Source organism: Palaemon carinicauda, chromosome 31 (assembly GCF_036898095.1).
Source record: "Palaemon carinicauda isolate YSFRI2023 chromosome 31, ASM3689809v2, whole genome shotgun sequence".
In the NCBI taxonomy this organism is placed as follows: Eukaryota; Metazoa; Arthropoda; class Malacostraca; order Decapoda; family Palaemonidae; genus Palaemon; species Palaemon carinicauda.
This window is the reverse complement of record NC_090755.1, coordinates 67,102,809-67,115,308: the sequence shown is the minus strand read 5'-3', so window position 1 is coordinate 67,115,308 and position 12,500 is coordinate 67,102,809. Positions and strand designations below refer to the sequence as shown.

The window sequence follows — 12,500 nt, the reverse complement described above, 5'->3', positions numbered from 1 at the left end:
AAATTTAATGTTAGTGGAGTCCTATCAGATAAATTTCCAGTGAACAGTGGAGTACGGCATGGGAATGTGTTGTCGCCTATGTTGTTTATCCTTCTCAAGGATTTTTTAATGAGTAGAGCAGTTGGAGAAGGATTGGACTGGATTGGTTATAGGAAATTGTCTGATCTAAAATATGCTGATGACGTTGTCCTTATAAGCAGAATAACATAACATTTCTAATGCTTGCTGACCAGAATGCATGAAATCTCGAAAGGGTGGGGTTAAGACAAATATAAGAAAGACAGAGATGGTGAGAACGGATTGCAATGGAAGATGAAATATTGGAAGGAGAAAGGATTAATAAGGTAGAATCATTTAAGTATTTAGAAACTATGATCGCAAATACTGGGTCTTTAGAACTAGAGTTTAATGAAAGATCGGAAAAAGCAAACCAGACAATGGCTGGGTTAAGTAAAATTTAGAAATCTAATCACCTGAAATTACATATAAAATCAGGCTATATATCAGTATAGTGAGATCTGTATTACCTTATGGACATAAGTCGTGGTATGACAATGAAACAATCTCCAACAGATTTAGGAGATTTGAGAACAAAGCCCTCTGAAGAATATGAGGAGTTAAACGGCAGGACAGGATCAGAAATGAAACTAAGAGGTTACTCGACTGTCATTTGTGGATGAGATCATGGTGAAGGGTAGATGGATATGGTTTGGTCATGCTTTTCGCATTCCCCGAGAGAGATTGGTTTGCCAAGCGTTTAACTGGGCTCCACAAGGCACCAGAAGAGTTGAAAGACCCAAGCCTACATTGCTGAGGACTATGAAGCGTGAAGTAGGAGATGATGAATGGAGAAATATTGAATTAAAAGCTCAAGATAGAGATGACTGGCGAAATCTAACCGACGCCCTTTGCGTCAATAAGCGTAGGAGATGATGATGATGATGACCCCATAAGAAATGGTGTGGTGATAAAACTGCTAAAAAAGTAAATGTCTATACTCAATTTTTTTTAATGAGGCGTATTTGCACAATTTTTTTAATGAGGCGTATTTGCACAGACTCACAGCGGTGCCTTTTTAGTTCGGAAAAGTTTCCTGCTATCTGATTGGTTAGAATTATCTTATCCAACCAATCAGCGAGCAGGAAACGTTTCCGAGCTAAAAGGGCACCCCTGCGAGTCGGTGCAAATGTGCCTCACTAAAAAGAATTGACTGTTGTTATGGCACTAAAGTCTTTCATCCTAGTTTGCAATTGGAGCCGAACCATGGTTTGAAAGCTTGTCGTTGATTGGCTGTTGATTCAGGCATCCTCCCCTTTCGCTGACCGACGACGAAGCAAAGCATTGCATTTGTCTGCCGTACATGATGTTCATATTTGCTTTATACCTCACTTAGTTTGCGTAACATCAACCTGGTTCTTTGGTGACACACACATTAAAGGTAGGTGACGAGTATTACCTTGAAAAAGATATCCATATCTTTAAAAAAAAATATACGAAAAATATACGAGTTGAAATGAAACGAGTGCTAAAAAAACTTTATACACCTTTTTTTTTTTTTTTTAAACCTTCAGATGTTATGCAAACGTAAATGCAAATAGGTTGATTTCTGTAGAAAAAAATCCTCATGAATGTCATGACCCTGAAAGAGTTATGCAAGGAAGGAAAATAATGCTGAAATATTTCGTTTTGCACCTGGATATCGTTGCAAACTTTGGTGACGTTTCGTCGATGTTGCAGACTTCAGGCCTCAGATACTCATCAGAAGTTTTTATTTTTATTTTTTATTTTTTTTTTGTTTTTTATGAAATTTACAATGATATCGTTGTACAAAGCCAAATATTTCACCATTATTTTCCTTCCTTGCATTATATTTCTAGGTTCATGACATTCAAGAGGATTTTTTCTACAAAATCCACATATATTTTATTTACGTTTGCATAGAATTTGTAGGTAAAAATCAGCGTATAGAAAAGTTATATAAAGTTTTTTCAGCTCTGGTTTTACTTCAACTCGTATTCATTCGTAAATTATTTAAAGATATGCATATTTTTTTCAAGGTAGTACTCATCATCTACCTTTAATTTATGTGTGACCAAAGAACCAGGCACTTACTTATCAAGCAAACTAAGTAAGGTATGAAGCAAAAATGAACATCATGTACTTCAGACAAATGCAATGTTTTGCTTTGTCGTCGGTCAGCGAGAGAGAAGGATGCCTGAACCAACAACCAATCAGCGACGAGCTTTCAAACCGTGGTTCGGTTACAGTTGCCAGCTAGGATGAAACAGACTATAGTAATTTTCAGTGGAGTAAAAGTAAAACATTAATCAGTGCTGGACGATGTGACTTACCCAGGCAGGCACGGGGTAATCATTCTCCAAGATGGCTGACAAGAGGTCATTAACTTTTCCTGCTTCTGCCTGAAATAGATATGGAGTTGGTCGAGAAAGATGGAGAAAAAATAATTAAATCCAACGAACGGTTCCAACATGATTAGAGGTGAAATTTATATCAAAAGATCAATTATAATTTTTCATTATGACAAAGTTTATTTTTTTTTATAATAGACTAATCCTGTAAATATATGTTTTATTTCTCTGCTTCTCTCTAGCATCTGCTGAAACTTTAATTGACAAAAAGAAATGTAAATCAGTGCCTCTGTCAACATTGACACAGTAGGTCTAAGGGACTAGAATTGAATAGAGGGAGCTTAGGTCTCCAGGACTAGTACAGTTGGACACGGGAATCCCTGGCACACCTCGCTCCGAAGAAGTGCATCCTGTCACACCCTTACTTCGCGGCGAGTAACCAAACAGATAGTGTAGAGAGAGGTTGCAGGGGTGGTAGGCGGGGCCAAACACAGGAACTCGCCGCGCAGTAGAGGTGTGCCTGGGTGCACTTTTTAAACTGTACCTCAATATGAGAACCAATCTGCATATATTAGTGGTTAAAACAAAGGTCAAAGCATGCTTGTCTAAAAACTTTTATTGTGAAATTAAGTCTTAAGTTTTACTTTTATCCTTATCAAAATACATTTCCATACAATTGAATATTTGATAGATGGATAATTACATACTAGTCTAATTTATATATACGAATCATTAGGATATTTGTCTTATAAACTCACTACCTCATTACCTCCGCCAACGAAGTTGGAAGATTATGTTTTACCCCCTGTTTGTGTGTGTGTTTGTGAACACCTTCCTGGCCCCAATTTTAATCTTAGAATAATGAAACTTGCAGGGATTAACTGTTATGTAAAAAGCTGGAAATTGATAAATTTTGGAAGGTCAAGGTCACGGTCAAGCAAAATGTCCTCATCTCGTAAAAAGTCAAATTCCGGTCATCAACCATACTGTAAAGTAGTGAAACTTGCAAGAATTTTAAACTGCTATGTAAAGAGCTGGAAATTATTAGATTTTGGAAGGTCAAGGTCGCGGTCAAGCAAAATGTCAAATTCACGTAATCAGCCATAAGTTTGAATATCGTTGTCACAGAGACTTCAAACTTGGTTCACATTTGAGTGTATGAAAATTCACGCCAATTAATACATATTGAGGTCAAAGGTTAAGGTCGAGTCGTATGTCAAGCAAAAGGTCAAATTCCAGTCATCAACCATACGGTCACAATTTTAATTGTAAAGTAATGAAACTTGCAGGGATTTAAAACGGCTATGTAAAGAGCTGGGAATGATTAAATTTTGGAAGGTCAAAGGTCAGGGTCACGGAGGAGCAAAACGTCCTTATCTCGTAATCAGCCATAAGTTTGGACATCGTTGTCACAGAGACTTCAAACTTGGTTCATATTTGGGTGTATGAAAATCCACGCCAATTATTACATAAGGTCAAGGTCGAGAAATTAGCTGCCGCGGCGGAGGTGTGCTCTCTACTGAGTGCCCCTCTACTTTGTACTGGTTTTGAAATAAAAATGATTAATTCAAACCGCTCTACAAGAGACTTCAGAATCACCAATACAATTTTTGTAATAAATTAAAAAAATATTTGGTTATCTGTTTGTCTACAAATAGAATTGGTCCAAATTCTGATCAGCAACTTTGTATTAGTCAAGGACACCCATATCAAGTTGGTTTGCTGTGAGCGATCAGACTAAAATTTCTCACCATCACCAACCCGCAGTGGCCAGCTTTGTGATGAAAACTGGCCAAACCTCAGACTTGAATAAAGATCTGTCTGAGAACTACTTCCTGCAGTACTCTAGAAAGGCGGCATTTGTTTGCTGTTGTTTTATATATATATATATATATATATATATATATATATATATATATGTGTGTGTGTGTGTGTGTGTGTGAGTTTGCATGTGTATATATATATATGTATATATATACATATATATATATATATATATATATATATATATATACACACACACACATACACACTCACACATACATACATACATATATATATATATATATATATATATATATATATATATATATATAATATATTGGGCACGCCCATCAGCAAGGCGTGTGTGTGCATATCTAAGAATTTGACGGGTTGCGTACTGTAGTATACTTAATGTTTGTATTGTACATATACAATCTATAGTTTATGTTCACATGAAAAAAACAAATACATTGCTGTTCTAAGCACTTACCAAATTCTTGTAAATGCATTCCCCCTTCAGAACGTCCGATGCCAAAGGCCCTACGCCGTGGAAGGGCATGTCATTTCCGACGTATCCGTAATCGTACACGAGGGTTCGTTCTCCTGGAAATAGTAACAGCACTGAGAAAGGCACTTGAAAAGATGGTTTATCTTGAAGCAGTTCGACCATTATTTTTTTTTTCAGTTTTAGGTAATTTTATTCATTGTTTTATATTAAGGAAATGGAAATTATGAAGAGTTACTGTACACACACACGCACACGCACATATTTATATATATACATACTTACATACATACAATGTTCAGTACCTTATCATAATTTCCATTTTCATAATGTGAAACAGTAAATATATTTGTCAAAAATCGAACAAAATTCAAATTGCTGCAATGAAAAAACAAGTTATGTACACTATATGTATGTATGTATGTATATATATATATATATATATATATATGTATATATATATATATATATATATATATATATATATATATATATATATATATATATATATATATATATATATATATATATGCACACGCTCAAATGGCAAACAATCGAAGAGTCATTCATTTAGTGCAAATTTTACAAATCGTTTTTCGCTCTTAGGAGGACGAAGAGTAACTCCATTGACATAGGTAACACTTCACTCATGCCATTCTCCAATCATGACCTCACAGGGTTCTTCATGTAAGTCTCTTTGAGAGCGACGATGAACTGAATCACCCCAAAAGATTGTATGCCCAAACCTACCAAGTCGTCTGGAATTATCTGTCTGCTTGGCTTCGGATTTTCTATCATGTTTATGTGGTTTTTGGTGATGTCCGTGGCCCAAGTGCCACTGTTCGTTGACTGGGTCCGGCTTGAACCTGGAGAAGCAGCTTTCGCAGTCCTTCAGAGCAGACTAGAAAAAAAAAAAAGGAATATGTTATCTCTTGAGTTTTGAAATTGTAGGTATAATAGGACATCGAAGCAATGGTCACTTCAAATTTGTAGTATATGACCCTGGTATAAGTATTGACATTGTAGTTGTATTAGGACATCGAAGCAATGGTCACTTCAAATTTGTAGTATATGACCCTGGTATAAGTATTGAAATTGTATTTATAATAGGACATCGAAGCAATGATCACTTATTGAAATTGTAGTTATAATAGGACATCGAAGCGATGGTCACTTCAAATTTGTAGTATATGACCCTGGTATAAGTATTGACATTGTAGTTGTATTAGGACATCGAAGCAATGGTCACTTCAAATTTGTAGTATATGACCCTGGTATAAGTATTGAAATTGTATTTATAATAGGACATCGAAGCAATGATCACTTATTGAAATTGTAGTTATAATAGGACATCGAAGCGATGGTCACTTCAAATTTGTAGTATATGACCCTGGTATAAGTATTGAAATTGTAGTTGTATTAGGACATCGAAGCAATGGTCACTTCAAATTTGTAGTATATGACCCTGGTATAAATATTGAAATTGTATTTATAATAGGACATCGAAGCAATGATCACTTATTGAAATTGTAGTTATAATAGGACATCGAAGCGATGGTCACTTCAAATTTGTAGTATATGACCCTGGTATAAGTATTGAAATTGTAGTTATAATAGGACATCGAAGCGATGGTCACTTCAAATTTGTAGTATATGACCCTGGTATAAGTATTGAAATTGTATTTATAATAGGACATCGAAGCAATGATCACTTATTGAAATTGTAGTTATAATAGGACATCGAAGCGATGGTCACTTCAAATTTGTAGTATATGACCCTGGTATAAGTATTGAAATTGTATTTATAATAGGACATCGAAGCAATGATCACTTATTGAAATTGTAGTTATAATAGGACATCGAAGCGATGGTCACTTCAAATTTGTAGTATATGACCCTGGTATAAGTATTGAAATTGTAGTTATAATAGGACATCGAAGCGATGGTCACTTCAAATTTGTAGTATATGACCCTGGTATAAGTATTGAAATTGTATTTATAATAGGACATCGAAGCAATGATCACTTATTGAAATTGTAGTTATAATAGGACATCGAAGCGATGGTCACTTCAAATTTGTAGTATATGACCCTGGTATAAGTATTGACATTGTAGTTGTATTAGGACATCGAAGCAATGGTCACTTCAAATTTGTAGTATATGACCCTGGTATAAGTATTGAAATTGTATTTATAATAGGACATCGAAGCAATGATCACTTATTGAAATTGTAGTTATAATAGGACATCGAAGCGATGGTCACTTCAAATTTGTAGTATATGACCCTGGTATAAGTATTGAAATTGTAGTTGTATTAGGACATCGAAGCAATGGTCACTTCAAATTTGTAGTATATGACCCTGGTATAAATATTGAAATTGTATTTATAATAGGACATCGAAGCAATGATCACTTATTGAAATTGTAGTTATAATAGGACATCGAAGCGATGGTCACTTCAAATTTGTAGTATATGACCCTGGTATAAGTATTGACATTGTAGTTGTATTAGGACATCGAAGCAATGGTCACTTCAAATTTGTAGTATATGACCCTGGTATAAGTATTGAAATTGTATTTATAATAGGACATCGAAGCAATGATCACTTATTGAAATTGTAGTTATAATAGGACATCGAAGCGATGGTCACTTCAAATTTGTAGTATATGACCCTGGTATAAGTATTGAAATTGTAGTTATAATAGGACATCGAAGCGATGGTCACTTCAAATTTGTAGTATATGACCCTGGTATAAGTATTGAAATTGTATTTATAATAGGACATCGAAGCAATGATCACTTATTGAAATTGTAGTTATAATAGGACATCGAAGCGATGGTCACTTCAAATTTGTAGTATATGACCCTGGTATAAGTATTGAAATTGTAGTTATAATAGGACATCGAAGCGATGGTCACTTCAAATTTGTAGTATATGACCCTGGTATAAGTATTGAAATTGTAGTTATAATAGGACATCGAAGCGATGGTCACTTCAAATTTGTAGTATATGACCCTGGTATAAGTATTGAAATTGTAGTTATAATAGGACATCGAAGCGATGGTCACTTCAAATTTGTAGTATATGACCCTGGTATAAGTATTGAAATTGTATTTATAATAGGACATCGAAGCAATGATCACTTATTGAAATTGTAGTTATAATAGGACATCGAAGCGATGGTCACTTCAAATTTGTAGTATATGACCCTGGTATAAGTATTGAAATTGTATTTATAATAGGACATCGAAGCAATGATCACTTATTGAAATTGTAGTTATAATAGGACATCGAAGCGATGGTCACTTCAAATTTGTAGTATATGACCCTGGTATAAGTATTGAAATTGTAGTTGTATTAGGACATCGAAGCAATGGTCACTTCAAATTTGTAGTATATGACCCTGGTATAAATATTGAAATTGTATTTATAATAGGACATCGAAGCAATGATCACTTATTGAAATTGTAGTTATAATAGGACATCGAAGCGATGGTCACTTCAAATTTGTAGTATATGACCCTGGTATAAGTATTGACATTGTAGTTGTATTAGGACATCGAAGCAATGGTCACTTCAAATTTGTAGTATATGACCCTGGTATAAGTATTGAAATTGTATTTATAATAGGACATCGAAGCAATGATCACTTATTGAAATTGTAGTTATAATAGGACATCGAAGCGATGGTCACTTCAAATTTGTAGTATATGACCCTGGTATAAGTATTGAAATTGTAGTTATAATAGGACATCGAAGCGATGGTCACTTCAAATTTGTAGTATATGACCCTGGTATAAGTATTGAAATTGTAGTTATAATAGGACATCGAAGCAATGGTCACTTCAAATTTGTAGTGCATAGGTTAAAGTACCTAAGCGCTCACGTGGATAATATATCTTTTAATAGGTATTATAGTTACAGATGCGATTACTACTACTACTACTACTACTACTATTATTATTATTATTATTATTATTATTATTATTATTATTAACCAAGTTACAACCCTAGTTAGAAAATCAGGGTGCTATAAGCCCAAGGACTTCAACAGGGAAAAATAGTCCAGTGACGGAAGGATATACGGAAATAAATAAACTACAAGAGAAGTAATTAATATTTGATATAGAATATTTTAAGATAAATAACGTTAAAATAGATCTGCCGGAATAAACTATGAAGAGAGACTTATTTCAGACTGGTCAACTTTAAAACATTCGCTGGGAGGATTTTTTTTACTCCTTTTTATTTTTAAGAGGCAGGAACATTTTTTAATTAGGGAATAATAAAGGTTTTTTTTTTTTTTTGAAGAAGGGAAGGATGAAGGTTTTTTTGGAGGAGAAAGGAAAGACGGGTTTTTAAAGGAGGGAGGGAAAAAGGCATTTTGAAAGAGAGGAAGTTTTTTTTGAAAGAGAGAGGAAAGTTTTTTTGGAGGGAGGGAATAATGATTTTTTTTTCCAAAGAGGGAGGGAGGAAGGTTTTTTTTAAAGAGGGAGGGAGGAAGCTTTTTTAATAGAGGGAGTGAGGAAGCTTTTTTAAAAGAGGGAGTGAGGAAGGGTTTTTGAAAGATGGAGGGAAGTTTTTTTGAAAGAGGGAGGAAATTTTTTTGAAGGAGGGAGGGAGGGAGGAAGGTTTTTTTTTTTTGAAAGAGGGAGGAAATTTTTTTGAAGGAGGGAGGTAGGAAGGTATTTGAAAGAGGGAAGGAGGAAGTTTTTTTTTTGAGAGAGGGAGGAAGGATTTTTGAAAGGGAGGGAGGAAGGTTTTTTGAAAGAGGGAGTGAGGAAGGTTTTTTGAAAGAGGGGGGAGGAAGGTTTTTTGAAAGAGGGAGGGAGGAAGGTTTGTTGAAAGAGGGAGGGAGGAAGGTTTTTTGAAAGAGGGGGGAGGAAGGTTTTTTGAAAGAGGGAGGGAGGAAGGTTTGTTGAAAGAGGGAGGGAGGAAGGTTTTTTGAAAGAGGGGGGAGGAAGGTTTTTTGAAAGAGGGAGGGAGGAAGGTTTTTTTTAAAGAGGGAGGGAGGAAGGTTTTTTGAGAGGGAGGGAGGAAGATTTTTTGAAAGAGGGAGGGAGGAAGTTTTTTTGAAAGAGGGGGAGGAAGGTTTTTTTTTGAAAGGGAGGGAGGTTTTTTGAAAGAGGGAGGGAGGAAGGTTTTTTGAAAGAGGGAGGGAGGAAGGTTTTTTGAAAGAGGAAGGGAGGAAGGTTTTTTTGAAAGAGGGGGAGGAAGGGTTTTTGAAAGAGGGAGGGAGGAAGGGTTTTTGAAAGAGGGAGGGAGGAAGGGTTTTTGAAAGAGGGGGGAGGAAGGTTTTTTGAAAGAGGGGGGAGGAAGGTTTTTTGAAAGGGAGGGAGGAAGGTTTTTTGAAAGAGGGGGGGAGGAAGGTTTTTTGAAAGAGGGAGGGAGGAAGGTTTTTTGAAAGAGGGAGGGAGGAAGGTTTTTTGAAAGAGGGGGGAGGAAGGTTTTTTGAGAGGGAGGGAGGAAGGTTTTTTGAAAGAGGGAGGGAGGAAGGTTTTTTGAAAGAGGGAGGGAGGAAGGTTTTTTGAAAGAGGGGGGAGGAAGGTTTTTTGAAAGAGAGAGGGAGGAAGTTTTTTTTTTTTTGAAAGAGGGAGGAAGTTTTTTTTTTTTTGAAAGAGGGAGGAAGGTTTTTTTAAATAGGGAGGAAGGAAGGGTTTTTTTTTTTTGAAAGAGGGAGGAAGGTTTTTTGAAAGAGGGGGGGAGGAAGGTTTTTAGAGACATAAAACAGAAACTTTAATTGCGTTTCTTACATGTAATTCCTTGGCGCCTATTAGGAGTTCCTGCGACATGCAGGAGAAAATGGTCGCACCTCCGTCCTTTATGATAGTGGAGTCCATGATGGTTTTCATGTACTGGCCCCCTTTTTTGTAGAGGACTTTTGCCCGCTGAAATACAGATTTGTTTTATATCAATAGGCCTATACAGAAAGAGGACTCTTGCCCGCTGAAATACAGATTTGCTTTATATCAATAGGCCTATACAGAAAGAGGACTCTTGCCCGCTGAAATACAGATTTGCTTTATATCAATAGGCCTATACAGAAAGAGGACTCTTGCCCGCTGAAATACAGATTTGCTTTATATCAGTAGGCCTATACAGAAAGAGGACTATTGCCCACTGAAATACAGATTTGCTTTATATCAATAGGCCTATACAGAAAGAGGACTCTTGCCCGCTGAAATACAGATTTGTAATGTTATTAGGCCTATACAGATGGAAGACTTACCCGCTGAAGTACAGATTTGCTTTATACCTTAAGCCTATACTGAAAGAGGACTCTTGCCCGCTGAAATGCATATTTTTAATATCAGTAGGCCTATACATAGAGGACTCTTGCGTGTTAGTAGGCCTATACAGGAGTAGGACTTGCCCACTGAAATACAAATTTTTATTGTTAGTAGACCTATTCAGAGATAATACTTTTATATCACTAGGCCTTTACAAAACTATGACTATGGTCCGGTGAAACAGATTTTTTTTGTATCAGTAGGCCTATACAAAACTATGACTGGCCTTCTGAAATACAGTTTTTGTATATCGTTAGGCCTATACAAAACTATGACTCTGGTTTGGTGAAATGAATTATTTTTATATCAGCCCTATACAAAAATAGGAATCTGGGCAGTTGAAATACAAATATTTTATCAGTAGGCCTATTCAAAACCATGACTTTGGCCTTGAAATACTGATTTTTTTATATCAGTAGGCCTAGACATAACTATGGCTTTGGCCTGCCGAAATACAGGTTTTAATATCGTTAGGCCTATACAAAAATAGGACTGTTGTCAGCTGAAATACAATTTATTTTATATCAGTAGGCCTATACAAAACTATGACTGGTCTACTGAAATAGTTTTTATATATCGTTAGGCCTACACAAAAATAGGACTGGGTAGCTGAAATACAGGTTTTTTATATCAGGCCTATACAAAAGTAGGCCTCTTGTCCGCTGAAATATCTATTTTTTACATCCGTCGGCCTATTCAAAACTATGACTGGTCCGCTGAAATACAGGTGTTTTATATCATTAGGCCTATATAAAAATAGTTCTCTGGTCCGTTGAAACAGATTTTTTATGTCATTAGGCCTATACAAAAATAGTCCTCTGGTCCGCTGAAATATAGATTTTTTTTTTAAATCAGTAGGCCTACACAAAATTATGACTGGTCCGCTGAAATACAGATTTTTTTATATCAGGCATATACGAAAATAGTCCTCTGGTCCGCGGAAATATAGATTTTTTTTTTCATATCGGTAGACTTATACCAAAATAGGACTGGGCAGCTGAAATTCAGATTTTTTATATTAGGTCTATACAAAAATAGGTCTCTGGGCAGCTGAAATATATTTTTTCTTATTAAATATCAGTAGACAAAGGTTTGTAAGTCTATTTTCCATTTCTCATTTATGCTATCTTTAAATAGATTTCATCTTTTATAAATGGTATGAGACAGTGACTGCAACTTCCTCCATCTCTAAAGGCATCTGTGTACGTATAAATTCATTAAATTACATAATTTTAGCAATTGATCTTCTGGAAGGATAGTTGAGAGAGAGAGAGAGAGAGAGAGAGAGAGAGAGAGAGAGAGAGAGAGAGAGAGAGAGAGAGAGAGAGAGAGTTACTTACATTTATCTCTTGCATCTGCGTATTCTTAGCCTTTTTTAGGCAACTCTGTAATTTGCTTTTCCCTGCATTGTTGCTGCCACCGTTGGTATTTCCTCCTGTGTTGCCAGGTTTGCCATTTCCTCCTGAGTTGCCGTGATTGCCATTTCCCCCTGAGTTGCCTTGATTGCCATTTCCACCTGAGTTGCCTTTATGGCCATTTCCTCCGGAGTTGCCTTGATTGCCATTTCCCC

The 12,500-nt window shown here is 35.8% G+C and overlaps 2 protein-coding genes across 3 annotated transcripts in view; one reads left to right on the top strand and one right to left on the bottom strand.

The window, feature by feature from the left end:
* LOC137625006 (uncharacterized) overlaps positions 1–12,500 on the top strand; it is a 214,039-nt gene that overhangs the window by 146,428 nt on the left and 55,111 nt on the right. The gene's annotated exons all lie outside the window — the stretch shown is intronic.
* Positions 1–12,500, bottom strand: part of LOC137625005 (uncharacterized) — a 20,323-nt gene that overhangs the window by 707 nt on the left and 7,116 nt on the right. For both annotated transcript variants that reach the window (XM_068355943.1, XM_068355942.1), the window contains exons 3-7: positions 12,271–12,500; positions 10,394–10,528; positions 5,389–5,539; positions 4,624–4,736; positions 2,352–2,420 (exon numbers count right to left, since the gene is read on the bottom strand). The exon at positions 12,271–12,500 is cut by the window's right edge and continues 148 nt beyond it. In XM_068355943.1, coding sequence (XP_068212044.1) covers positions 2,352–2,420; positions 4,624–4,736; positions 5,389–5,539; positions 10,394–10,528; positions 12,271–12,500 — 698 coding nt within the window. The remainder of the gene's footprint in view (positions 1–2,351; positions 2,421–4,623; positions 4,737–5,388; positions 5,540–10,393; positions 10,529–12,270) is intronic.